The sequence below is a fragment of the Panicum virgatum genome, chromosome 3N (assembly GCF_016808335.1).
Source record: "Panicum virgatum strain AP13 chromosome 3N, P.virgatum_v5, whole genome shotgun sequence".
In the NCBI taxonomy this organism is placed as follows: Eukaryota; Viridiplantae; Streptophyta; class Magnoliopsida; order Poales; family Poaceae; genus Panicum; species Panicum virgatum.
This window is the reverse complement of record NC_053147.1, coordinates 10805888-10831481: the sequence shown is the minus strand read 5'-3', so window position 1 is coordinate 10831481 and position 25594 is coordinate 10805888. Positions and strand designations below refer to the sequence as shown.

At 44.1% G+C, this 25594-nt stretch overlaps 3 protein-coding genes and 1 long non-coding RNA gene across 6 annotated transcripts; 2 read left to right on the top strand and 2 right to left on the bottom strand.

Annotated features, from left to right (window-relative positions):
- Positions 1-809: 809 nt before the first annotated feature.
- On the top strand, positions 810-9605 carry LOC120667301 (6-phosphofructo-2-kinase/fructose-2,6-bisphosphatase-like). 3 transcript variants are annotated; one of them, XM_039947403.1, is made up of 23 exons: positions 821-1195; positions 1296-1359; positions 1768-2066; positions 2480-2716; positions 3095-3301; positions 3510-3602; positions 4482-4580; positions 4686-4715; positions 5505-5558; positions 6282-6335; positions 6417-6494; positions 6722-6813; positions 7021-7078; positions 7164-7238; positions 7540-7587; positions 7688-7785; positions 8003-8078; positions 8174-8236; positions 8322-8413; positions 8795-8863; positions 8961-9024; positions 9097-9162; positions 9271-9605. In XM_039947403.1, the coding sequence occupies exons 1-23, from the start codon at positions 977-979 to the stop codon at positions 9346-9348; spliced, it is 2313 nt and encodes a 770-aa protein (XP_039803337.1). In that variant the 5' UTR covers positions 821-976; the 3' UTR covers positions 9349-9605. The 3 variants fall into 3 exon arrangements, 2 of the variants coding, with proteins under 2 accessions (XP_039803338.1, XP_039803337.1); XM_039947404.1 differs by lacking the exon at positions 9097-9162 and having other exon boundaries at positions 818-1195; XR_005672136.1 differs by lacking the exons at positions 8003-8078; positions 8174-8236 and having other exon boundaries at positions 810-1195; positions 9271-9521.
- A 475-nt stretch (positions 9606-10080) lies between these two features.
- On the top strand, positions 10081-10844 carry LOC120667300 (RING-H2 finger protein ATL39-like). Its single transcript, XM_039947402.1, has one exon. It carries the CDS (start codon positions 10185-10187, stop codon positions 10734-10736), a length of 552 nt encoding a protein of 183 aa, XP_039803336.1. The 5' UTR covers positions 10081-10184; the 3' UTR covers positions 10737-10844.
- A 1742-nt stretch (positions 10845-12586) lies between these two features.
- LOC120667299 lies at positions 12587-18567 on the bottom strand. Its single transcript, XR_005672134.1, has 3 exons — positions 18412-18567; positions 14283-14336; positions 12587-13030 (listed from the first exon to the last, which is right to left on the bottom strand). It is a non-coding gene; the product is annotated as an uncharacterized LOC120667299 (long non-coding RNA).
- Positions 18568-20276: 1709 nt separating this feature from the next.
- Positions 20277-24230, bottom strand: LOC120667534 (poly [ADP-ribose] polymerase tankyrase-2-like). The gene is made up of 5 exons (XM_039947593.1): positions 23996-24230; positions 21926-22060; positions 21532-21608; positions 20594-20680; positions 20277-20447 (listed from the first exon to the last, which is right to left on the bottom strand). The coding sequence occupies exons 1-5, from the start codon at positions 24228-24230 to the stop codon at positions 20277-20279; spliced, it is 705 nt and encodes a 234-aa protein (XP_039803527.1).
- Between the last annotated feature and the right edge of the window lie 1364 nt (positions 24231-25594).

Genomic DNA, 25594 nt, shown 5'->3' with positions numbered 1-25594 from the left:
AAGAAGACAAGAAGAACAAAGGCAGCATTCATGATGTACAGCGCTTGGAACATATGGAAGGAAAGGAACCGGCGGGTTTTCGAGAATAAGCAAGGTTCACCAACGGATGTCTTGCATGAGATCAAAATGGAAGTCCAAACAAGAAAAATGGCCTGCGGAGGGCCAGAGATTTCTTAGTTATCTTATGTTACGCTTTTCAGTTGTGTTTGAGTACTTTCTCTTTTATGTAATATCGAACTTATAGAACACATTATCTGCTTCCCTCTTCTTAAATGACAATGTAGTGCTCCTGCAAATTTCTTCAAAAAAAACTTTTAAGGCATATTGAGAATTATAGTATATAGAGAGAGATTAAGTTGGTAAAAAAAATATAAGATGAGGACAAATGCGAAGGACACATCTAACACCAACACATAACAGAATGCATGGAGAAAGAGGCCACATGCATAGTAGATCCTAAAACGGCTGAGAAAAATATAGAAATACACGTTTCTAAATAAGTAAAGCAGCAAAGTATTGTCCCAGACACGTCTTTCTCACAGAATCAACGACAAAGCTCCACTATCACTTTCATATAGGATAAATAGTACTTTCTTTCTTATATTGGAAAACCCTGCAAGAAATTTACAAGAACATAAGCATCTCAAAAAAAACAAAAGAACAAGGAGCCGGGCGCAGCCGGTCGCCGCGCAGACGCGGCGGAGCCGCCGCCGCAGCAACGCGGAGGCAGACGCTGGCTGGCGGGCCCCACCTGCTTATCCCCTCCGCGCCGGGCCCCGCCCGCTCCCGCTCCTTGCGGACTCCGAGTTCCCTGGCTCCACTGCGCCACTCCCATCGCTCTCCCGGTTGCATTCGCCCCAATCCAGACGGCCTCCCTCCATTAAAACCTCCTCCTCCACCAGCACCACCACCCCAATTCCACACCCGCACGCCTGGTGCTTGCGCTAGTGCTGCTGCCCCGCTTGTGCTGGTAGCCATGGGGACGTCGGGGTCCAAGAGCATCGACGGCCTCGGCGCCGAGGCGGCGGGCGGCGGCGGGGAAGCGGGCGAGGGCGGCGCCGCCGCGGAGGCGTGGCACGGCGGGGCGCAGCTCTACGTGTCGCTCAGGATGGAGAACGCGCGGATCAGCGGCGACCTCGTCCCGCACGTCTTCGGCTCCGAGCCCATCATCGGCTCCTGGGACCCCGCCCGCGCCGTACGCACGCACGGCCCCCGAGCGCTTCTGCTCTGTTTGCCGCGCCTCTGTTTTCCTGCCGCGGGAATGATGCAGTTGCTGCGGTTTGGTTTTGATGCAGCTCGCGATGGAGAGGGAGCTCGCGTCCATGTGGCAGCTCAGCTTCGTCGTGCCACCGGATCATGGTACGTTGCCTCTCGTGCGTGGATGTCCTGTTCTATGGAGTTATCATTATGGTTTCAATTGGGTATTAGTGTTCGTTTGATTGTTTCCGAGTTGTTTCCTTACATTTTTGTAGTTTTGTTTGACATTTTGGGTTTTCCGTGGGTATTAGATTTGTCGACTACCATGCTGAATCCCATTTGTTCGTACATTGGGAATGAGTTGTTTGATTGGACTAGGAACTGAAATGTCGAGCTATGAATCGCTGCATGCGTTGCTCTGAATATTTCAGCCTGTGGATGCTACTGTAGAAACACTGAACTTCAATTGAACAGAATATTTTTATAAAATTGGAAACGGAACTGTCAAGCTCTTATGCAAATTGCTCCATGAACTGGTCTGAATATTTCAACTTGTGGGCGTTGCTGTAGAAACGTTGGGCTTCAAATTCTTGCTGAAGCCCAAAGAAGCAGCAACCCCGTGCATCATTGAGGAAGGCCCGACACGCCTCCTCACTGGAGGCATGCTCGAGGGTGATGTGAGGGTAGCACTTTTCAAGCTCAATGGGGATGACGAGGTGCTCGAGTTCAGGGTGCTCAACAAGGCGGACATCGTGTCGCCGCTCGAACTCGCCGCGAGCTGGAGGGTGTACAAGGAAAATTTTCAGCCTTCCAGAGTCCGGGGAATCCCTGACGTTAGTATCAATGTTGCACCCACTCATGGAACTGAGGTGAGACTATTTGTGATTGATACTTCATGCTTCCCTGTGGTGCTCTGGTGGATGCATGTGGCTGCGAAGTTCTGTGTGATCTTCGTACAACATGCATAAACTGCTTTATCAATATCCTAAATTCTCTAAAGCCATACAACTAAAAGGGTATATCTGCTTGTCCAAATGGCATCTTATTTGATAGCAAGAATGCTAGCAGGTCCTTTTTTATCACTTGTTTTTTCTCCCATGTCTTTTCCCAACCCTCTTGGTACTTTGCTTATAGACTGAGACCTACAAACAGAATATCTCCTTTTTATTTTTCTAGTCCTTCTCTACTATTATCCACACGCTTATCTCTGTAATTACATGCAGATGCCAGGCTAATTTGTATTGTGGTTTCTCTCAGGTTTCTGTTTCCTGTCTTTCTACAGGAAGGATCAGCGGCTACTTTGGAACTTGACCTGGAGCATTATGTTGTTCCGACCCCAACTGCACCGCCAAATGACTATGCTGCAAACCTTGCTGCAACTCCAGCTTCCTTGATTCACACTGGTGCATTGTGGACAAATGATACGCTTCTTAGTGATGGGATTCAGAGTTCAAGTAGTGTTTCTGCAGGTCCAAGTAATGTTTCTGCGGATTTTGATGGTCATAGTAACCACAAAAAGGTCGGCTGTTTTCTGGAGAAGTGGGTGTATAATATTGGTCTTCTATTGATATATTTTTTTCATATAAATAAAGTCCATATGTTTCAGTCTGGTTCATCAATTACTGAGGACCATATGTTTATCTTGAATTTCTTTTCTTGTCCATTCTCTTATCTGGACAGTTTTTAAGCTCTATACCTGAAACTTATCCTCCTACCATCATGGAACTAGTCTGGTCTTAGTTGGTATATTTTCATACAATGAATTATAAGTTGTTCTCGCTTACATACATTTGATACCTGTATGGTTCTATCACATGTTTCTTTTTTTTTGGTATAGCTATATTTTGAATTTCTGTAAATCATAACAGTATTGAAAATTAACATATTTCTTTTGTAGAATATTGGGCCCTGGGCAACAGATTCTTCTAAGAAAATGCAAACTTCTGGCCTCATTGAGTCAAAATCAGTTGGCACCTTTACACCACTGCAAAAGCCAGATGGTCAAAAGGGCCTGTTCATTGACAGGGGTGTTGGCTCTCCTAAGCTTCCAAAATCAACCAGCGCAGGCTCCCTGGCATCTGGGCTTAGTTTTGGATCAGCAAAGGTCAGCATTCTCCCTTACTAATAGTAGGTAAAAGGAATAGATAATAGGCATTAATCTGCATAGACATAATGATATTGGCTCACAGAGATAATTAGATGTAAATCCACATAACTCTCAAGTTGAACTGATTAAATGATTCTTGATGTGAAGAAATATTTCAGAATGAAGCTTGTATTTTTCTTCTTGACTATTGTTGACATTTCCACAGACCATGCCAGAAGCAGCAGGAGCTGTTGCAGCTGCAGCTGTAGCTGATCGCTTGCATGGGTCAAAGGAGGACGGGAAGCTTGCCATTGTTTTGGTAAATAGTTGATTGTGTGATAATTTAAACGTTCTTCATCTCGTATATGATTTGAATGTTTAGTGTTTCTTTGTGATCTTTTCGTCAACAAGACAAGCTGCTTGTTGCATTTTTGGTACCTACCATGTCCTTTTTAGTGCTTGGATGGATATAAACAGAGCGGTTTTAAGGTATAAAAAAAACAGAGCGGTTTTCTATGGAACACTAAATTGAATCTTGAGTAGTGTTGGAATATAAAGTGAATTGCCCACCTCTCCCCATCAGCTTAAGCTTTTGGGTTGAACTGGTCGGTGCATGCAACTCAATATGGTATCAAAGCCAGAGATCTCGAGTTCGAATCCTGGTTAGCGCAACTAAATAAAATAATTGTTGCTTGCTCCTATTCCACATTTGAGGCCCGAGGGAGCCTCCACGTGAGGGAGAGTGTTGGAATATAAAGTGAATTGCCCACCTCTCCCCATCAGCTTAAGCTTTTGGGTTGAACTGGTCGGTGCATGCAACTCAATAAGCAGTATTGTTAGTAGTATTACACTGGTGGGTGGTTGTCTATAGGACCATTAGTACGCTATGAATTTTGCGCTTTTTGCCCAGGACTGAAACATTGCCCTTATAAGCATATAAGTGAAAAAATAATTAGGAATGTTATGTATGCAGTATTTTTGAACAGAGTATTCAGTGAAGTAAGAATCTAAATATCCTTTAGTTGCTATCCCAAAACAGCAGTTGCCAGCCCCCTTGACAAAGTATATTTGTTTTGCTGCTGAGCATAATCACCTTTGTGTTCAAAACCTTTATCCGCTTGAACATACTCCAAAATTTTTATTGAATGCTTGTTCCAAAAGTTGGATCTCCTTCTGAATATATTTACTCCCAAATCAGGTTGGCTTGCCAGCTCGTGGTAAAACCTTCACTGCGGTTAAGCTTACAAGATACCTTCGTTGGTTAGGTCATGAAACTAGACATTTCAATGTTGGGAAGGTAATCATATTCTTATTCCGATAGACTGGCTTGCATAGTTAATATGTATACTTTTGTTGGTTTCAAACTCAACTAACCTTTATTTTGTTGAAAATGTATGTGCAGTATCGCCGTCTGAAGCATGGAGCAAATCTGGTAACAACTATGATTTGTTGCAGTTCTATTAGTGGAATATATACGATCTATGCTTTTTTAAAGTGTTACCATGGCAGAAAAAAAGCATGTCAAGTTTTTTTAGCTACATTACTGAAGTGTATTAAAGCTGTTCAGGTCATATCGTGGCTATCTTAGGTTCACTTTAAAGGAATAACTTTAACACGACTTCAGCATGAGCTGGGGATGCTTATAGGGGTTGAAGTCACCATATTCATATTTATCGTCACCATTGATGGAGAGAATAATTGCTTGTATTCCTCCAAACCCTAGAAGGCTGGGATATATAGTTCCTATACATGGGCCTCTAGACGGGCCTCTATACATGGGCTCAATATACACCAACAACCATGATTAATGTTGTTCTCATATTGGTCGGCCCAGTTAATGCATGGACTTTTCATTTTATGGATTTTTAGGGCATAGCCACTCCCATGAGCTAAGTTTCAGGACATGCCACTTCTATGTCTTATGGATGTGTGGTTCCAAGACCCTCATGTCATTGGCACAGCAGTGGCATATCTTTAGTTCTTTCCACTTTCTTAGGGGAGTGGAAAATCATAAAAACCACCATATTATAGTCATTATGCTTTCTACAATCGTCATTGTATGTTCTGCTACATCTTTGGCTCTGAGTTATTGTCGTTTTTTTCAGATTTTTGATAAGGCTAGTCTCACTGGAATTTTTCAATGTTGTTATTTGAGCCTATGTCAATAAAATACTATCCTGTTCTAGTGTTTTCTAACACTTTTGTGTTTTTATTGGTTCAGGCTGCAGATTTTTTCCGTGATGATAATCCTGAAGGTATTGAGGCACGTAATGAGGTTAGCACGCTTTATTGACTACTGTGCATTTTCCTACTTAGTATTTCAAAATACTATTACCATCGCTCAAAATAGGTGTCATCATGGACCATCTTTTGATTTTTCCAGTATATGCTCTTCTATGTTTTCAATAAAGATGTATTGCGATCTTTTCACTGGCCCCCTCTGAACAGCACTTTGGTAATCATAGCTGCCTACTTTACTTAAGGATTAAGATATCAGGCCCTATCTGGAACACATGTGTTTTTCAATATTCCTGCTGGAACTGAATTGTATTCTCTGAAAGTGCTGTGAAATTTCTCAAAACCTTCTTTCTTCTAAACTGGATATTGTTAGTTACCCCGGTAATCTTGAGCTACAAATCAATGGAGTAAGAGTGGAATTTTATTAATGGCTTCTATAAAAACATAGTGTAGGGTTTAAATGCTTCAAATCTGTAATTTATGTTCAGTACAATCTGTCCCCTACCTCTTTTTCAATATAATTACACTTTGCCATTAGCTATAGTTTTCGAACTTACTTTTTGCTCCTAGATTCTTCTCATGAATGTTCTACCACCAATGACTGAATATCAAATTAGCATCCTACATTTGCAGAAGTCTGATGTGAATTTGTGACAACCAACCCCTAGAAGGAGAATTTTAAGTAAAACCTAACTGTATCTTTGTTTCAGTATATTACTTGCAACTTGCTACATTATTCTTCTGGCATACATGTTGCCAGGTGGCTGCTTTGGCAATGGAGGACATGATAGACTGGATGCATGGTGGAGGTCAGGTAAGTTGGTGTTGCGTACTCGTATAGCCTGCTTGGAAAAATGAAATGTAATACTCAATCTGACTATCAAATTGCCTCTAGGTTGGTATATTTGATGCAACCAACAGCACAAGAAAACGAAGATGTATGCTAATGGAAATGGCTGAAGGTAATTGTAAGGTAATTGATAGCTTTCGTATTCACATCAACTGAGTCTTTTATATTGTCTTACTTAATAAATCTTGAGCTAAAATTAGCTCACATCTATGAAGGTCAGCAGAATATACTTCGGTAATGTGGAAGTGTTTTTTGAATAATTTAATCATTTGCATTGATGCATTTTGTACATTGCCACCTTGCATTTGTGATCTTGATCTTCTCTTCCTGATTGAAGTCATTTTCTGCAGATTATATTTTTGGAGACAATATGCAATGATCCCAGCATAATCGAAAGAAATATACGGCTGAAGATACAACAAAGTCCTGACTATGCGGACCAGTAAGTTTCCAAAAATTTACCCTTTCCTAGATATAAGTAAAAAAACACCTCGAACACACAGGAGTACTGTGTGTCATTTCATTAGAGGAAAGAAACACATTTACAAGTTACAACCTACATGCCCAGACTTACACACAAACTCAAGCCTAACACATGCCCGCGCGCGCGCGCACACACACACACCTGAATACTGTGGAAATTTTGCAGGCCAGATTATGAAGCTGGACTGCAGGACTTCAAGGAACGTTTGATGAATTATGAGAAGGTTTCAACTATTTATACTGTCAACAGTAAAAATCTTGAGTTCGGTGAACTATTTAGTATTGAATGAAGTAGCATTCCTCTCGTAGGTCTATGAGCCAGTGGGGGAAGGTTCTTACATCAAAATGATTGACATGGTAAAGGGGCAGGGTGGTCAGTTACAGGTAAACTCTTCCATGCCTTTGCATATTAGACAGCACATGAGTCAACCCTATGAATTTTTACATCCCTAAGTGGCAGAAGGGTCAAATGGTATAGGTACAATTTTTCTAATTGAAAATACCTCTGGAAATACTTGAACATGCATTCGATGTTGTGTAGAATGAGCACTTATTTAGATAAGTTATTTACACAAAACGAGTCGATTTTTGTCATAATATGTTTCAATTTTTGAAACTTGAGATGCTATGTTTTCTTTACTGATTCTTCATTTGAAAGTTCGTACTTTTCTGACCTTGTACCCAGGTAAATAATATCAGTGGTTATCTTCCTGGGCGGATTGTCTTTTTCTTGGTATGTACTTCTAAACTCATACAATAAATATTTGCTTGCACTTTCTGAGTAGGCGTAATATCTGCATGTTCTAACAAATGCTCATATTATGCAACTGCAGGTGAACTCTCATCTTACACCACGGCCTATTTTGCTTACCAGGCATGGTGAGAGTTTACATAATGTTAGAGGAAGAGTTGGTGGTGATACAGTCCTAAGGTATGCTTTCCCTAAGTTTCAACCTGATTCCTTCATATGATACTTTCCACACTTAGTATGTCATTTTGAGTTTGGCGTGTAAAATATTAGAATTCATTGTAATTTTCAGTTATTACACCATAAGAAAGTAGCATGTATATGGGTTGATCTTATAGGAAATATCTTGCTGTATTGAGCTAATAAATTCCTCTTTTAACTGCCTGACAATGGCACTCAGTGAAGCAGGAGAGCTTTATTCAAAGAAATTAGCAAACTTTATAGAAAAGCGTCTCAAATCTGAGAAAACGGCAACTGTAAGTAATTTCCCATAATTGAATAATGGATTAAATCATCAGAACATGGGCTGACAAAGGGAAATGTTTTAAATTTTTATTATCCAACTATTTAGATATGGACCAGCACCCTTCAGAGAACAATTTTGACAGCAAGTCCAATAGTTGGATTCCCAAAGGTATTTCATTAACCAGTCTAGGAGTCATCTTTCAGAACTCCTGCAAGTTAGTCACATTGACATTGCTTGACTTTGTTTGTTGTAGATACAATGGCGTGCTCTTGATGAGATCAATTCTGGAGTTTGTGATGGGATGACGTATGAAGAGATAAAGAAAACTATGCCTGAGGAGTTTGAGTACGTATAATAATTCTTTTCATTGGCATTGTGTGCATCCCCAGGGGCGAAGCTACGTGGTCTTTCCCTGGTGCACATGCACCATGGTAAAAATTTATTTTTCTTAATAGATCACTAAATCTTACCATATAAAATATACTAGCTTCCATCTTTGCAGTGAAGAGTGCACCAGGGTCAAATTGACCTTGGCTTCGCCACTGTGCATCCCTCAGTAGTTGTTCATCTGAGGTGTCAGACCTATGTGTTATTTTTTATTTTTTGTCTTGCACAAATTAAGCAATCATTATTTTTTATACACTTTCGTGTTGCAAAAGTTGCATTATTGTACAGCACCAAATATTTGGATCTGAAGTTGCCACTGTGAACCCTTGTTGCAACCAGGTCACGCAGGAAGGACAAGCTTAGATATCGCTACCCCCGTGGAGAGTCTTACCTCGACGTAATACAGAGGTTAAAACTATAGTGCATAATCATTCAGCCAGACTATCTATAGGTTTACTTGAATTTTCTACTAAAGCCTAACTGCTAATGTCGTGATGACCCTCAGGTTGGAACCTGTCATCATAGAGCTAGAACGCCAGCGGGCACCAGTGGTCGTCATATCCCACCAGGTAAATTGCCACGATTGATGATGAAAATCAGTGTGCAGAGACGGTGATTTGTGAACCATCTTTCCTTGATAGGCTGTCTTGCGAGCACTGTACGCATATTTCGCTGACAGGCCTCTGAGAGAAGTTCCAGACATAGAGGTGACAGCATTTTTGGTGTTCTAATTCTCCTTCAATGATGTATTAACAGTGTACTAACAATCATGCTAAATGGTGCAAATTTGGACTAATACCATCTGTCGTCGACAGATGCCACTACATACCATAATCGAGATACAAATGGGAGTCACCGGTGTTGAAGAGAAGAGGTACAAGCTCATGGACTGAATACACAGGCAGGAAGCTGGGTGCTTCGGATACATGCAGCAAATAGAGACACCACAAATACTCGACTACAGATACCGATTCTTATCTTTCACCGGAAGATACAAAACCAACTCCATTGTAAATGTACTGAAATACTTATTTCATCATTGTAAAGGAAAAGATGTTGCTAATAAGGAACTGTAAAAATAACACGCTTACTGCCACAAATAAGGAATGCAGACATACTTGAAAGGAACAATTCCAGTCCCCGTTCATAAGATATATGACCAGCCAAATTTGCTGGCCCTGTGTACTCCTGTGGCTGATGTCATGACCAAACTCATCAGTGCTTGCCTTGATCAGACCTGCCAGACTCTGAACTGTCATGTCCCTCCTGTGCCCATGTGAGGACACGAGGTCAGGCAGTTTTCTTGCTCCAGAAACTCTGCTCAAATGATGGCTTGGCCTTCTAGCAGAGCGCCAAAACTTCCCTCGATTCCATGCGGCATCCATGGACGCCCTCACTTGTCCCCAGGGTTCACTTTACCGCTTACATTGTAGATTTTACCGTTTTTATTGTAGCGGTAACCGTTTTTATTATAGCGGTAACCGTTTTTTGATTTTTGTATTTTTAAATTTTGAATCGGAAAACACCGGTTACCGCTACCGGTAAGTGTTGCCGCCTAGTAACGGTATCGGTAAATTTTGGCGGTAACCGCCGGTTTACCGGCGGTAAGGTGAACACTGCTTGTCCCTGCTCGGCTGCAAATATATAGCTTGGTCGTCGCTGGCCTCGTCACCAGACCGGCGTCATGTGTGCGTGACTGAAGCCGGAGATCGCACCGCCTGCACCGGCCATGTCGTCGCCGTCGCTTGCTCCTTACGACGCCAACGTCCTGCTGGCCGCGGTGGCCGCGCTCTCGGCGGCGGTCGCCTTCGTCGCGGCGCTCCACCTCTACGCGCGGTGCCTCCTGCAGCGGCGCGCCGCTCTCGCGGAGGGCAACCCCCGCGTGCTCGTGCTGCGGCGCCCGCCGCCGGACGGCTACGAGCTGGAGGTCGTCAGCGCCGCCGCGTGCGGCCAGGGCGCCGCCGGGCTGGACGCCAAGGCGCTGCGCGCGCTGCCGGTGTTCACGTGGGAATCGGCCAAGGTGGGGGAGGAGGGCGGCGTCGCCGCGGTGGAGCACGACGGGCAGTGCGCGGTGTGCCTGGGGGAGATGCAGGACGGCGAGCTGGGGAGGCTGCTCCCGGCGTGCCGCCACGTGTTCCACGTGGAGTGCATCGACACGTGGCTCGGGGTGAGCTCGACGTGCCCGGTGTGCCGTACGGTCGCGGCGGCGGCGGCTCCGACCGCGTACGTGGCACCCAGACCCGGTGAGGTAGAGGTAGAGCCCAGAGGCGCCGAGTGTTAGTAACATATATACATACATGGTAAAAGTGGTCAGATGATAGATGGTCGACTTTAAATGTCTGTTTGTCACCCTCCGATAATTACTTATTGCGTGATATATATCTTGATGTTTATTCTTCTTCCAATGTACTATAGCTCGTTTCTTATATTGCTATGCTTATAATATTTGCTTTCTTCATATCAAATTATTAGTTTTTTTTACTTTTCTAAAGATACAATTTTTGCTATACATCTATTTATGTGTTTATATCCAGCAAAGCATATAAATTTAAAAAATTAAAATAATTAATAATTTTGGACGAAGAGAGTAGTTTGGACTACACGATGACTGGATGTTTGTGTGTCGGCAAGGACCTGGCAACTACAGTTTTTTTTCCTTCTGTGACCTTCTCCTCCATGACGAACAGTGACACGGCTAATTCGTCAAATAAGCTAATAAGTAGCACAGAATGCAGAACCAAACAAAGGTAAATACTAAATAGCACCAAGTCACGTTGCCCACTCAGTACATCGAAATGCCATTAACATTAACAAAACATCGTCTAATGTTTGATGACAACTTGACAAGGAAGGTTTATATATAGTAGCCAGGTAACTAGCGTATGGTACGCAATACGCATCTCCAGCAGCTTTCGCGGCTCTCCAAGGGAAAATCCGGCGCCATTTGAGGCACCATCACAAAGGGGCATACGTATCTTGTGAAAGATAGATAAGTAATATATTTTTAAAGCCTATTTAGCCCAATTATTCTATATAAATTTCTGTAACTATGTTCAACACTTTGATATGATTAATTTAATATTTTATTGAATCAGTTCAACATTTGACAATGAAAATGTTGAATTGTATAGGTAAAATGTTGAAATGTTAAATTTTAAATGTTGAACCGCGATGAGGCAAGCTTCTTCTCACACGCGCGGCGGCGCAGCAGCGCGGGCACGAGCGATGGCGTGGCGGCGCAGTAGAGCGGGAGCGCGGGCAGCACACTGCGGCGGTGCATCGGCAGGCGCGCGGCGCGCGCTAGGCAGCGGCGGCGGCATGCAGCGGCAAGCGGCGGCGGCATGCAGCAGTATGCGGTGGCTGGAGGCGGCAGGCAGCAGCAGGCCCTTGCGCAGGGAGCAGGGGGCAGCGGGACCTGCGGGCGCACCGAACGGCGTGGGCGGCCCGTGGTGATGGCGGCGGGGAGAGAGCTAGGATTGGGAATAGATTAAAGTTGTCGTTGTTTGTACGAATCTCAAACACTGGAATATGGAGAAGAAAAAATTTAGTGGAAGATGGATAGGATTGACGCAATCGCAAGGCTCAGGTAGCCCATTCAGGCCCACTGAAGCGCGTGTTGGGCTTCTTCTCTCTGGTGGACCTGCGTAATGGTGGCCCAGCTTCTGCTTTAGTACTAGAACCCTTGTCAGCCGGGCCGCTTTCAGGGCCCAAGTTGAGGCCAGACATGAGCGCTTCGATTCCCCTGCAGTACTCCTGAATGAAGACAAACGGGCAGATGGAAACGTGAGCACGGTCAAGGAAGGAATCAGACAGAACTAGAAATACTCGCGGCGTTGCCCCATAGAAATACTCAGTCCAGTGTGGGTTGCTTCCGGTTGAAGGCACACAATTCTTTGTTATAAAAGATGGAGTACCTGTCAAAAATATGACCTCAATTATGTTATTTATGTTAAGCAGAACATATTTCCATCAAAATTTAATAATTATTAAGAACGTAAATCCCATTAATAGATTGTAAGACCTGAAAGCAGAACTATGATTTAGATAGATAACTACTCTTTCAGGCTTATCATTTAATAAGCATTAAAAAATTCAGAATCCTTCTTCATTGACATAGTGAACTGCATTTGATTCAGTTAAATAGAGGGATTGATATTCGAAATATAGTTGACAGTAGTAGACTGATGGCTGTTTATGGTCAAATATTTGGTTAAATATGCAGAAGATTAAGCTCAAATTTTACTTAATGCAACTACAAAAACAAAGCGATGTACTAAAACAGTTCACACGTATATCTATGCAAAGCTCCATTTAGTTTGGTCTGCATTTGAACTAAACGCGCCCGAAATTGCGTCGGGAAAAAATGGGATGTATACGCGCCCGAATCCCTGTGCTACGCAAGTATTCCATGGCCTGGGGCGGGTTGTCCCAATTTCCTCTGATCGCTCATAGTGGTACATCCTCCTCCTTGTATATGATGTTCAGACTTCTAACTCTGTCCTACTTTTAAAAGGCTCATAGGACTGGTGTGGTCATGTCATATTGCAGAAATAAGATATATCATCTCAGGACTGCCTGCATAAATGCAGCAGGTTACTTTAGTCAATGACTCAGAACATTATATGTGCATGCCAAAACAGTGAAGCTGCTTATCAATCATGATGTCTGGGAACAGAAAACATTTTCGAATTATCTTGACCTGTGAATTAACTATCTCAGCATGTAGCACGAATTTGAATAAGAAATCAAGAGCATAGTTATTGAAACTGAATTAAATGTGAAATGATTGAACTCCCATCCAGCAGAATTATAGGTTTGCATGATAAGCAGATAACTATATCATATAGCAAGCAATAATAATGTGCTGTCATGTCCTAATTATTGTCAGCAGAGTTCAGATTCCTAAAAGAAAGTAAATTACACCATTATAATCTGTATATTGAACTGCATGTGCAATACAGGTTCTGCTCATGTTGGTACTAACAGAAGTTCTCATGTACAGGGACATTCATATCCAACAACAGCATAATATACAAAGATGCTTCCTTGCTTCAAATTCATACATGTAGTTCTTCAAGTTTGTGGAATAATTCAACCAACAGGTTGACCCAAAAGCAATAATATCCAAATGAATTTATGCTTGTAAAGGGCCCAGCTGGCCAGTAATCCTATTCCGATCACCAAATAGAGTTGTAATCTAGCATTGCTTTTAGTTAAAAAGTTTACGAAATGCTTAGTAGATAGCATTGATGTTTAGCAGGCAGGCTATTGAAAGTAAAACACTAACAGTGCTTTGAGGCCATGCATTGAGATGAACTATAAATTAAACTAAAAGTTTAAACTTACTGCAATGTGGAAGATAAAATAAGTGGTGTACAATTTTTTTTTGGAATACAGAAAAGGAAAGCATAACATAAGAAGCAAGTGAATAGTTCAGATTATCAGAGGAGAAAACATAGACCGTTCCTCTAATCAGATCTTAATTAGATAAAAATCAGTATTATGTACTATCAGGTAGTGAGCATATTTCTAGTGGTGATATTAATCAGATCTTAATTAGATAAAAATCAGTATTATGTACTATTAGGCAGTAAGCATATTTCTAGTGGTGATATTACTACAGGACTGCATGCTTCAGAACAAATACACAAAAAGCATTGAAAACAAGCATGTATGAGTGTTATGTCAACTACAACGAAGCAGTCAGTTGTTTCGCATAGACTTAAATCTACGTTAACATTATGAGTCTTAACTGAATCGAACATAACAGTTATTTGTTGATGTTCATTGCCTGTTAGATGCGGATGTAACAACAGTTATTACATACCTCTTTTTTACTCCTGCTCTTTACTTATTTGGGATCAGTTCTTGATGCTTGTTCCTGAAAATACATGGTAACTTGGTAAGTTTTTGTTAGAAAAGTAGTATTGAAACTAAAGCAATGAAAATTGATATAGCAACTCATGAGTAAGCATAGTTGTGGGATCAAATACAAGGCTAGTTATTTGACCCATGTTTTTGTCTCTATTTGGCTGATTAGCTTGCCAGAATATTCAGCAAAACTCCATATCTAATCTACTTAGTATTTCTAGGCAATAATTAGAGAAATTTCCCTTCGGTTCCCGCCGCCATGAGTGGGCGGAAGGGGACGGTGTCGGCCCCATGGATTTGAACGGAAAAATGGAAGATTTGGAAAAGAAGGAAGAATCATGCACCTTTCATTTAGCAGAGATTTCTTTGCGATTGTGACAGCGCTAGGGATGAGAAGAATAACACAATTAAGGGAATACATCATCGTCAGTTTGCTGATCTATTTCTGTTGAGCTATATATGGGTCAGGCCCATTAGGCCCATATTGATCTATATGTATATGTATATGTGTACTTAGAATCAGAACTGTAGAGAGAGTTCCAGAAATTCCCAAATATCAACATGGTATTGGAGCCGACGGTGGTGGCGATGGCGATGGCGATGGCGGCGACCCCTGCTCGGTTTGAGGAGGAGCTGTGAGGCGAGCAGGGGGGCCGAGGCGCACGCGCGGAAGGACGGACGTGGCGTGGAGAAGACGGCGCCGGTGGCTGGCTGCCAGCAGAGAGAAATTGAAGGGATTCGAGGCGTGAGCTGCTCTGGTGAAGACGAAGAGCGACCTAGGTGCTGTGACGGTGGTGAGGGCCAAGGGTCTTCAGATTGCTGCAGAAGGCGGAGGCTGCCGACGGCGAGCTGCTGCTGCCAGCACAGGTCTGTGAGGCTCAAGACTTCGGAGGAAGAGGAGAGCTCACGGAGCAGGTTCGTGTGCACATTTGTGTGCTCTGTTTTCTTGCTGATTGAGATTGGGAGTAGAAAGGAGGATTGGACCTGGGGTACTGAAGGAAAGTGGTGTCAATTTGCTGGCAGTGGAGAGGTGCGTGCTACTGCAGTACAGCTGAGACAATCGCTCAATCAGTTGCTAGCTCTAGCTTGCTTGGAGCTAGTACAGGTGAGTGGTGAACTGATTGGTAGAAGGAAGGATAGGCTGATAGCCAGCTGGTGCGTGCGTGTGTCCAAGGAGAAGCTGAATAAAAGGAGGAAGGAAAGCAGTACAAGGTCTGTTATCAAGATACACTAAGCAATGGGGGAAAGCCAAAGAATTGAACAGATTTTTGAGAATTTGGTTGAACTGCTTACTGCAAAAGAACTTCAGAAGATGACTCAAATAATTTTAGCGAAGTGTTCAAAGCTAATGTCAGAATAGTCAAATAGGGAGAAGATGGAACAATTGCAAGGAAGCTCAAGGGGGAGCGAGTTTCTGAAGGAAAGTAAAAAGGTGACTATACTAGGCAATCTCATCAATCTTGCTCGTCCTGACAAAGGTACATCTTATGCAAATTGGATACTTGATTCAGGTGCATCTAGACATGTCACAGGTGCATTTAGTGAGTTTGTATCATATAATGCATATCCATCCACACATAGTGAGAGTATTCAAACAGCTGATGGGACATGCCAACCTATTAAAGGTGTTGGTACAGTAAAATGCTCTCCATCAATTACATTGTCATCGGTTTTGCATGTCCCCTCCTTTCCTGTTAACCTATTATCATTAAGTTCTTTAGTTGATCAAATGGACTGTCGGGTTTCTTTTGATCGGGAAAATTGCATCATTGAGGACAAGAAGACAGGAAAAGAACTTGGAATTGGCATCAGGTATGGTGGGCTATGGTTTTTAGATTGGAAGGAAGATGATAAATTCTTGGGTGCTGCACTAACAGTGAGTATGAATGAATATGAAGCTAAAGTTATGCTTCAGCATTGTTGATTAGGTCATTTATCATTTGATACTATGGTAAAAGTGTTCCCAGAGATGATGAGTAAGGTGGACAGGAGAAAACTTCTATGCGATGCATGTGAATATGGGAAGCATACAAGATCAACATATGTCAGCAAAGGACTAAGGAGCTTATCTCCATTTATGCTTGTGCACTCTGATGTGTGGACATGCCCGATCACCTCAGTTAGTGGAATGAAGTATTTTGTCACCTTTATTGACTGTTATTCACGTGTGACTTGGATCTATCTCATGAAACACAAGAATGAAGTACTTAAATGCTTTCAGGATTTCTGCTCACTTATTGGAAATCAATATGATGCTCGAGTTAAAGTGTTGAGGACAGATAATGAAACGGAGTATGTGAACAATGAATTCTGCAGTTTTCTATCAGCTCAAGGTATCTTACACCAAACTACATGTCATGATACACCTCCACAAAATGGAGTTGCTGAGAGGAAAAATCGTCATATCTTGGAGGTTGCACGCTCACTTATGTATGCTATGAATGTGCCAAAGTTTCTATGGAGTGAGGCAGTGATGACAGCGGTATATTTGATTAATCGTACGCTCTCGAGATTGCTTGGTTGGAAAACTCCTTATGAGATGTTACGAGGAGTGAATGAGTTTATTGTTCCACCTAAGGTATTTGGGTGCACTTGCTTTGTTAGGGATCACAGACCTTCTGTGGGAAAGTTGGACCCCCGAGCGGTTAAGTGCATATTTGTGGGTTATTCTTCAAGTCAAAAAGGCTACAAGTGTTGGTGTCCTACTGAACGGCGTCTCTTTGTTAGTATGGATGTGACTTTTCGGGAATCCGAACCTTACTATGGGGAGAAGACTAATTTGAGTTCCTTGTTTGAGCTTGATGGTCAAAGTATAAGTGAGGATGGTCACAAGGGGGAGAATGACATAGATATGCCACAAGAGAAGGAAGCAAACCAATCAAGAGGATCAAGAACTATCACAGGATTGATTCCATACAATGTGGGTAATGCCCAAGTGAATGAGAGGCAAGAAACTAGAGACAATATAAATATACATCCAAGGCAAGAACAAGGTACTCTTCGAGTCTATACAAGAAGAAAGAAGACAGTTGAAGTGCAACCAGTACACCAGCAAGTTGAGCAACCACAATTGGTAGAGCAGCAAGAGGAGCAACCACAGTGTTTAGATGTTGGTGTTGATGTCACTGGTACTGAGGTTGATCAGTCTATAGAAACAGAGGAAGAAGAGGTCGAACCTTCCATTAACCTGCCTATTGCTTTAAGAAAGGAAACAAGGAGTACAGCTGGAAAACCTCCAACAAGATATGGGTTTGAGCATGATATAAGTAATTATGTCTCATATGAATCATTGTCTCCCACATATAGAGCATTTGTTGCATCATTACAGTCCACAACAATCCCTAAAGATTGGAAAGAAGCAAAACTAGATCCTAAGTGGCGTAATGCCATGCTCGAGGAGTTAGCGGCACTTGAGAAGAACAAGACATGGGAACTTGTACCCTCTCCGATGGGAAAGAAGATAGTTAGCTGCAAATGGGTTTATACAGTGAAGCAAAATCCTGATGGTAAGATAGAGAGGTATAAGGCAAGGCTGGTGGCAAAAGGATATAGCCAAACTTATGGAATTGACTACGATGAGACATTTGCACCGGTTGCAAAGATGAGCACGGTGAGGACACTAATCTCTTGTGCAACTAATTTTGATTGGCCATTGTACCAGTTAGATGTCAAGAATGTATTTTTGCATGGAGATCTTCATGAAGAAGTTTATATGGAAATTCCACCTGGGTTTGCTACCGCACAAACCAAAGAAAAAGTACTAAGACTGAAGAAATCTTTGTACGGTCTAAAACAGTCGCCAAAGGCATGGTTTGATCGATTCAAGCGTGCAATGTGTGGTATGGGCTACAATCAGTGTAATGGCGATCACACCCTGTTTTATCATCACTCTGGAAATCGTATTACTTATTACTAAGTACTGCTAGGCTAATATAATCCGGAGCTTGTTGCACAAAATCAGAAGTTTTTGCTTGCAGAAATGGTTGGAACCCTCAGCCTGCATCCATGTAAAATATTTAAATTAAGTATGCACAAGTATGTAATTGTTCACGGCTGGTATAGCTGAACAGTGAAGTGGAACTTACCTAGGTAATTCGCTGCCTCCTGTTCAGGTTTGATATCAGGGGTTTTCCTGAAAATTGACTAAAAGATAATTGAGTAGAAATGTTCAGTTAGGTAACATTAAGTTGAACATTCCTACATCGTACATATGAAATGAAGTCAGAGATGCTAGGAGCTGAAATGGTAGCATGTCCAACTTTAGTTGATAATACTCACGGAAGCATTCGCACAAACATCTAGTGTGAAGGATCATTGTGTGCATATGACTGAAGAGGTAGCACATATCTGTGAATTGAGATTTTGCTTGCCTGTATGAAGATGATGAACGCACTGGTGGTGGAAGCAGGGTGCATGGGTATGGGCCTCGTCGAGGTGCAGAGGTCCTCGTCGAGATGAACGGAGTGGCAGACGAGATATGGCAGGGTTAGGTTTTAGAGAGCGCAGGTGGCGGCACAGACTCGCTGGGAGAAGAATATCTTGCTGCCCCGCTTGGCTCCCTCCGCGGTGGTCTGCCGTGGCCACGAGCTATCTCTTTCGCAGCCGCCCCGAGCAGCACCACCGATTCTAGCAGTGGTGGACCATTAGGGAAGGTGGCATCAGGAGAAGATGAAGGCGGGGTGGCACGATGAGGAGCGGAGATGCGGAACAAGGCGGCCGACCGGCCGCGCGTAAGGATGACCTCGCCGCGCCTCTCACCGGGCAGGTCGATGCGGCGTGTCTTCCTCCATTCTCCTCGTCCGCGGCTTCCCGGCCGACCGATCGGTGTGGCGCGGCTGCGCGGGCGGCCCGGCGTGGCCTTGCCGGTCGCGCCGAGGAGGAGCGCAGCGGCGTGTGGCGGACCGACGGCGCGTGGTGGCGGTCGGGGCGGCGGCAGCCCCGAGCGGGGGCGTAGTGCGGCGGCGGCGGTCCGAGCGGGACCACGAAGGTACGGCGCATGGTGGCCGGCGGAAAGTGTGGTGGACTGCGGGTTGACTTCAAAAAAATTTAGGGGCTTATTCAAAAAATATTTTGAGAGAGGACAGTGGACTGCGGATTGTATTTCGGAGAAGTTCGAGGACTTTTATGCAAAATGACCACAAAACACAAGATCTTCTCTGGTCTCGGAATTAGCCGAGAATCGTAGGGTAAGATTTGTACTATGTGTTTCCGAAAACAAAAATAAAAGAATCGGAGTGAAAGAATGCACGTCAAGAATAAGTTTAAGAAATAAACATTGGACAGATAGAGCCATATCAAAACTAGGCCATCTGTTGCACAATCAGTAAAGTGGCAAAAAAAAAGTTCTAGGATAGGCATGCCACTTAAAAAAAGGAGTGAAAGGAATTACAGACGATGGGGGCAATATGTACTAGTGTAGTACAGTAGAATACGGTGAGGGTGCAACTCTTATGGTCCCTAGGAGAACATATGACATTGTATAAAGAAAGAACCATTCTAATGGTGAAGAGTTCGAGAACATGTGAAAGAATGAACAGGTGCAGAGCATTTAGAATGATCCCTTTCGCTCTTTGTTCTTTTCTTTCCTGTGTCAAAAGAAGGACCATGTCCACTTCAATAGTTGCAGAACATAGAACATTCTTTTGAGACGACTGCGACATCGTAAAACTAATCTTGTTGGTGGCCATATTGCCATAATTGCTCAAGAATCCAATTAAAATGAATTCATAATAGTTCCATGTACACAAAAGTCAACAAATATAAGGCATTGAACATGCTATTGACTAGAAAACCACAAATATAAAGTTCATGTGTCAACATTATTCATCATCTAATAATCTTGGTTAATTAAGCTAAATGTACTTGCATGACCAAGAATGGTTTTAAATAAAATATAGAATGCCAAGCTACAATAAACTAATCAACGTCATAATAGACAGAAATCCAGAAGTCAAACAACAGCAACAACTAATAGGCTAAATATCAGGATAAAACTCACTTCATCAGGAATATTTGCTTCAGCACCAGCTTCCAGCAGACAACTGATGAACTCAGTTAAGCCTTTACCAGCAGCTAATGTTAGCGGAGTTGCAGGACTACCAGCATTGACATCAACACCAGCCTGCAGAACGGAATATGTACACACGGTGTTGGAGACAGCTTCTCCAAAACATGAAGAAATACAAGATCATCTTATCAAACTTGTTCTGCTCCAAGGGCTAGAATTCTCGGGGTTGCATGGTGGATCTAAAGGAATAAGCATTGCACCTCAATAAGTACTTCCAAGCACTCCACTGAAGAGCCAAAGAGTGACGCCACCAGTGGTGTATTGAATGAAGTGGAAAGTCTTTCACTCTGGGAGAAAGGAAAATAATACAATTATGGTAGATAAAAAACATAGTGCAACAAGCAATTGTTAGTAGAAGTGCAAAATCAGTAATTGATCACTTTGTTCATTTTCCTTTAAAATTATATTATAAAGAATGAGAAGTATATAATTTGGTCTTTGGGAACCCATAATGAAATATCATCTCCTTTTCCGGATACATTTTGACAAGCCAATACACATTTTTTCAGATGAAAAAATCTAGCATTTATAAATTAAGCTCCGAACATGTAATTGTTTCTTCTGCATAGGTCAAACGAGGGCTCCAAGAATGTAACAGGAAAATCAGGATAGTTCAAGGTACTTAGCCATTATTGTCACCAATCTCTCATGCATTCTGAAAAGCCACATACATACTGTCCATGGCAGCAAACGTATTAAGCAAGAATAGTTATTTTATTCAAGAGAAAACACAACTGAACTTAACACACTGTAATCTGGCGCAAAGGCATCCATAAACTGAAACATTGCGAGCAAGAGCCAAATAGCCAGATAACGATGTTATTTGACAAAAGCAATGAAATAGAAGACCCAAGTTGACCCGCTCAAAGCAAGTAAAGCTGGCATTATACCCATCACATGGTTGGACCTAGACACCTAGTATACCAAATTTCCAGGGTTGGGACCTGGAAGGATCCTCAAGACAAGAGTAGGCAAAGACAAAGATTACCAGGCATACAAGACTGAACTCCAACACATACATATTGATGAAAAAAAAGTAAAACTAAGAATGCTAAAGGAAAGGAATAATTACATCTGCTTTATTCTGCAACAATAACTTCAACACTTTTGCATGCCCGTTTTTAGCAGCAGTGTGTACTGGCGCTCCACCATTCTCACAGATGGGATCAACATCAGCTCCTTTGGACATTAACAACTCTGCCACTTCATAAAATCCTGGATATAACACATGAAAATGGTTGCAACAACGTCTAGTCTCGGATATATTAAAAAATGTGTTCCGTAACTCAACATCGCTAAGCTCAATTATTTTAAGAAATAATCAGTAAAGCATATCTATATGCACAAACAAGCTAAGTGTAGCACTACACTAGTTATTGCATTCATATCACCTCATTTGTCCACCAAAAAAAATATGGAGACAAATTATCATATTTGAATGACAAGACTATGGATTTGGCAGGATAACTCAAACAGAATTCAGCAAACAGGTAAAGAAGTCCGGAACACATTCTTGCAAGGGCATAAAGAACCTCGTTCTGCTGCAATATGGAGCGGAGAAATTCCACCATTGTCCGCTTTGTTTGCATCAGCTCCATGACTGAGAAGAAGGCTCACAACAGCTGTAGATCCAGTACCCTGTACTGCAAAAACTAGGGGCGTCGCACCTAACAAAAGAATGAATGGCAAGCACTTCGTAAGAAAATAAAGAATAGTTCTAACCTCTTAACCTATGTAGCACGGATACGGATACGGATACGTGTATCGGTATCGGGACGATACGGATACGCGGATACGTCATTTTTCCCAAAAATCCGATACGCGGATACGTTTTAATATTTTTAGAAACAAATAATATTATATATTAATTAAATAAAAAACCAGCAATCCAACGTAAAACTCCATTACAACACCACCCACCTCCTTAGGGCAGCTCTAGTGTTGATCCCAATCGAATAGAGAGCGAAATAGCAGTCAATTTATACACTGCAGTAGTCGACCAAATGTAAATAAGCCCACTAAACTAGACAATATGGCCCAGTCCACCATTGCCTTATCTACTCCCCTGTTCCCTCACTAGCCAGACCGACCCTCCTTTCCCCCACCTTTCCCCACCTCCCCACGATCCCGTTCAGCCGCCGCCCCCAGCGCCTCCTCCTCGCGTCTGGCCGCCGCCGTCCGTCTGCCCCCTCGACCTCGGGTCCGGCCGCCGCTGCCCTTCCACCCCGGGGCCTCCCTCTGCTCCTCCTCCCCTGCCGCCCTCTACTCCTCCTCACCCCTCAGCTCGCGCGCCTCCCTCGCCGCGCTCGCCTGCCTCTGGGCGCTGGCCCACACGCCGGAGCCGGTTGAGCTCGAGCGGATCGGGCGCCGGCGGCGGCCAGGCGCGGCGGAACCGGCCGGGCTCGAGCGGATCGGACGCCGGTGGTGGCCAGGCGCGGAGGCCGCTCTCCCTCCCTCCCCTACAAGTGGGGGCCAGGCGCGGCGGCGGCCAACTCCTCCGCGCCCGCCATGGCCGACGCCTCCCATCCGCCACCTCGAGAGCCGGCGCGCGTGGCCGGCTGGCCGCGGGTGGGGAGGGCGGAGCGTCGCGGATCCGGCTCTGGCTCCCCTCCCCTCCTCCTCCCTCGCGGCGGCGGATCCGGTGCCAAGCTCCTCCCCTGCTCCTTTAGGTGGGCTGTAACTGGGACGTATCCTACCAAATATGTATCGAATCTGAGGTTTCCCTGCCCAATACGGCCCAGCTCGTGGATATGTCCAGGATACGTAAGGTGGCGTATCCGCGGCGTATCCGTGTCGGATACGTATCGGATACGCGATATGCCATCAGAGCCACGTATCCGTGTTTCTGAGCTCTTAACTAACGAAATGATATATGAACATGAATCCACCTACCAAAAGCGTATCAGAACACGTACAAGTATGTAGTGTAGATGAATGACGTCCTACATTCAAAATCTAAGTGGAAACTTTCACCTAGATCGCCAAAATTATACTACTTAGCTGCTCAATGACTCGACAAGCATGTCACGGGAATCAACTATCTGCAACCGATTAACGGATTTAGAAACAAGATATGCTACGGCCTGCCGTCAGTAGAGCTGACCATGCCATCGTTAAAAATCACAAGGTACTAGAAACAAAACTCACAGCTCGAAATTCGCAAATCAAAATGAATTATCGGCTCCGCATCTTGTCATCCCACATCGCCGACTTGCCGCCGTTCGACTACCGGCTGGCTGCCGCCACCGCCACGGATGCGAGAATTGGAACCTCCTCGACGCAGAGGCGGTACTGGGCCACAGGTGGGCTTGGGCTGGCCGTTTTTGGATCGAATCATGAATGGGAATCGGCCATTGGGCTGCTAACCTATTCCTACATTTGGGCCTTCAACAGACGACAAGAGAAGCAGGCAGGCGACCGTGTTCTGTTTCTGTGTTCAAAAGACGCCTTGTATTCCTCTGCCACCGGAGCAACGGCATGGCGGCAGCGGCAGCGGCACCGGCACCTTCTCGGCTTCTGCCACAGACCCACAGTCCCCGGCCAGTCCGCACCGCATCTACCGGTGCTGCGCCTGATCCATCGGACAGATCAGATTAAATTACCTTGGACGTCGGTGGCGTCGACGTTGGCTTGGAAATCCTCGATCAGCAGCTTGCACATCTCCACCTTCCCCGCCGCCGCGCCCAGGTGGAGCGGCCCGTGGCGCTTGCTCTCCGGGTCGCCGACGGCCGCCACCGCCTCGTCCACGCCCTTCCCGGCCTTGGCCAGCTTCTTCGCCGACTCTGCGATCCCAAGGCACCCCCACCACCGCGGGGAAGAAGAAATAAGCATCAGCATGGGATTGCCGATCCGTCAAACTAAACACTCGCGACATCCGCTGTACAAGTATTAGAAATGGATCGGAAGGCGTTGCGATTACTCACTCCTCGCGCGGCGGATGTCGCCGGCGAACGCCGCGGCGAGGAGATCCGCCACCGCCCGATCGACGCCGCTGTCGGAGCTCTCGGGTAGTAGTAGTACTTGCGGCGGCTGGGGGTCCAGCTGCGGGCGGAGGGAGGACTTCCCGAAGGTGGAGAGGTCGTCGGAGGTGGTGGCGGGTGAGGCCATGGCGAGTTCCAGCCTTCCAGGAGGAGGGAATGCACGTAGATTGTTTCTCACTGGTGATCGTGTTATAGAAGGTTAGGCGCCTAATGATTGCCTGGAATCGAGGCGAGATGGGTGTTACCGAACCGCCAAATTAAAACTCTAATTAAACATAATAACCGTCATTTGAACACATCGGACGCATTAGCTTAACGATTTAATTTGGCGATCCTTTCTCAACCCACGCCCGATCGAAACAACACCGGTAGTCCCACGCGAAGGTGGGCGCAGATAGTACAAGCACAACCCATATTTGAAAATATACAAGAGTGGCATACGATAACAACAAGGAGTTTTACAAACCGAGTTCGAAATACATAATATTATACTATACGAGTGTGGCTGCCTTTTATACAAAGTTTGATAAACATGAAATCTGCCCACTACAATATATAAGAACGACAAAGAATTACACACTCAGCCCATGAGTGTGTAATTCCAGCACTCCAAAGCTACGCGCCTGGGTTCTCGACGTTCCACCCATCCGCAACCAGTCGAACGAACTTGGCGCAACACGGACAGAAGTCCACGTGTGCGGGTCCTAGAATCATTTTTCCAACAAAGCCCTGTGCAACTAATACTTAGCAAGACTTACCCCGACCAGTGGGTATAACTTAGCCCACATATCTAGATATGCAAAGCTTTTGGCTGGTGGTTTATTTTCCAGAAAAAGGACTAAAGAAATTCCTTACTTTCAGTATTTTAGCTCCAGATTCTATACAAATTAACTCTATTCTAATATTTGCATGGATCATTTATAGCAGACATGGTGGTGCAATCAACAATAATTCAAGTTGTTCTTCGTCATATGTATATAAATATACTCATCATCTCGTTATAACACTACGCTGCGACGCGGTTGACCAAGGTGCTCATATCCGAGAGCGACTGACGGCGAATCGATTCGATTTAACCTTGCAAGGTGAACCTAACCAACACGGCACGCGTATGCCCCGTCGGACCACACGCACTAACCATTCCCCTCCCCGCCTCGAACTACAGGACCGCCCCACCATCATATGGTCAGCCGAGCTCAACGTGAGACCACCAAAAATAAA

What these genes read in the sequence shown, in the direction of transcription:
- LOC120667301 (XM_039947403.1), top strand. Translation starts at nt 977, where the DNA reads ATGGGGACGTCGGGGTCCAAGAGCATCGACGGCCTCGGCGCCGAGGCG. An exon ending in TGAAGCATGGAGCAAATCTG is followed by an intron (nt 4,716 to 5,504) that starts GTAACAACTATG and finishes TTATTGGTTCAG; the next exon opens with GCTGCAGATTTTTTCCGTGA. An exon ending in GGATGCATGGTGGAGGTCAG is followed by an intron (nt 6,336 to 6,416) that starts GTAAGTTGGTGT and finishes AATTGCCTCTAG; the next exon opens with GTTGGTATATTTGATGCAAC.
- LOC120667300 (XM_039947402.1), top strand. Translation starts at nt 10,185, where the DNA reads ATGTCGTCGCCGTCGCTTGCTCCTTACGACGCCAACGTCCTGCTGGCC.
- LOC120667534 (XM_039947593.1), bottom strand. Translation starts at nt 24,230, where the DNA reads ATGCTGATGCTTATTTCTTCTTCCCCGCGGTGGTGGGGGTGCCTTGGG. An exon ending in CCATATTGCAGCAGAACGAG is followed by an intron (nt 21,609 to 21,925) that starts GTTCTTTATGCC and finishes TGTTATATCCAG; the next exon opens with GATTTTATGAAGTGGCAGAG. An exon ending in GTGAGAATGGTGGAGCGCCA is followed by an intron (nt 20,681 to 21,531) that starts GTACACACTGCT and finishes CCTTTCTCCCAG; the next exon opens with AGTGAAAGACTTTCCACTTC.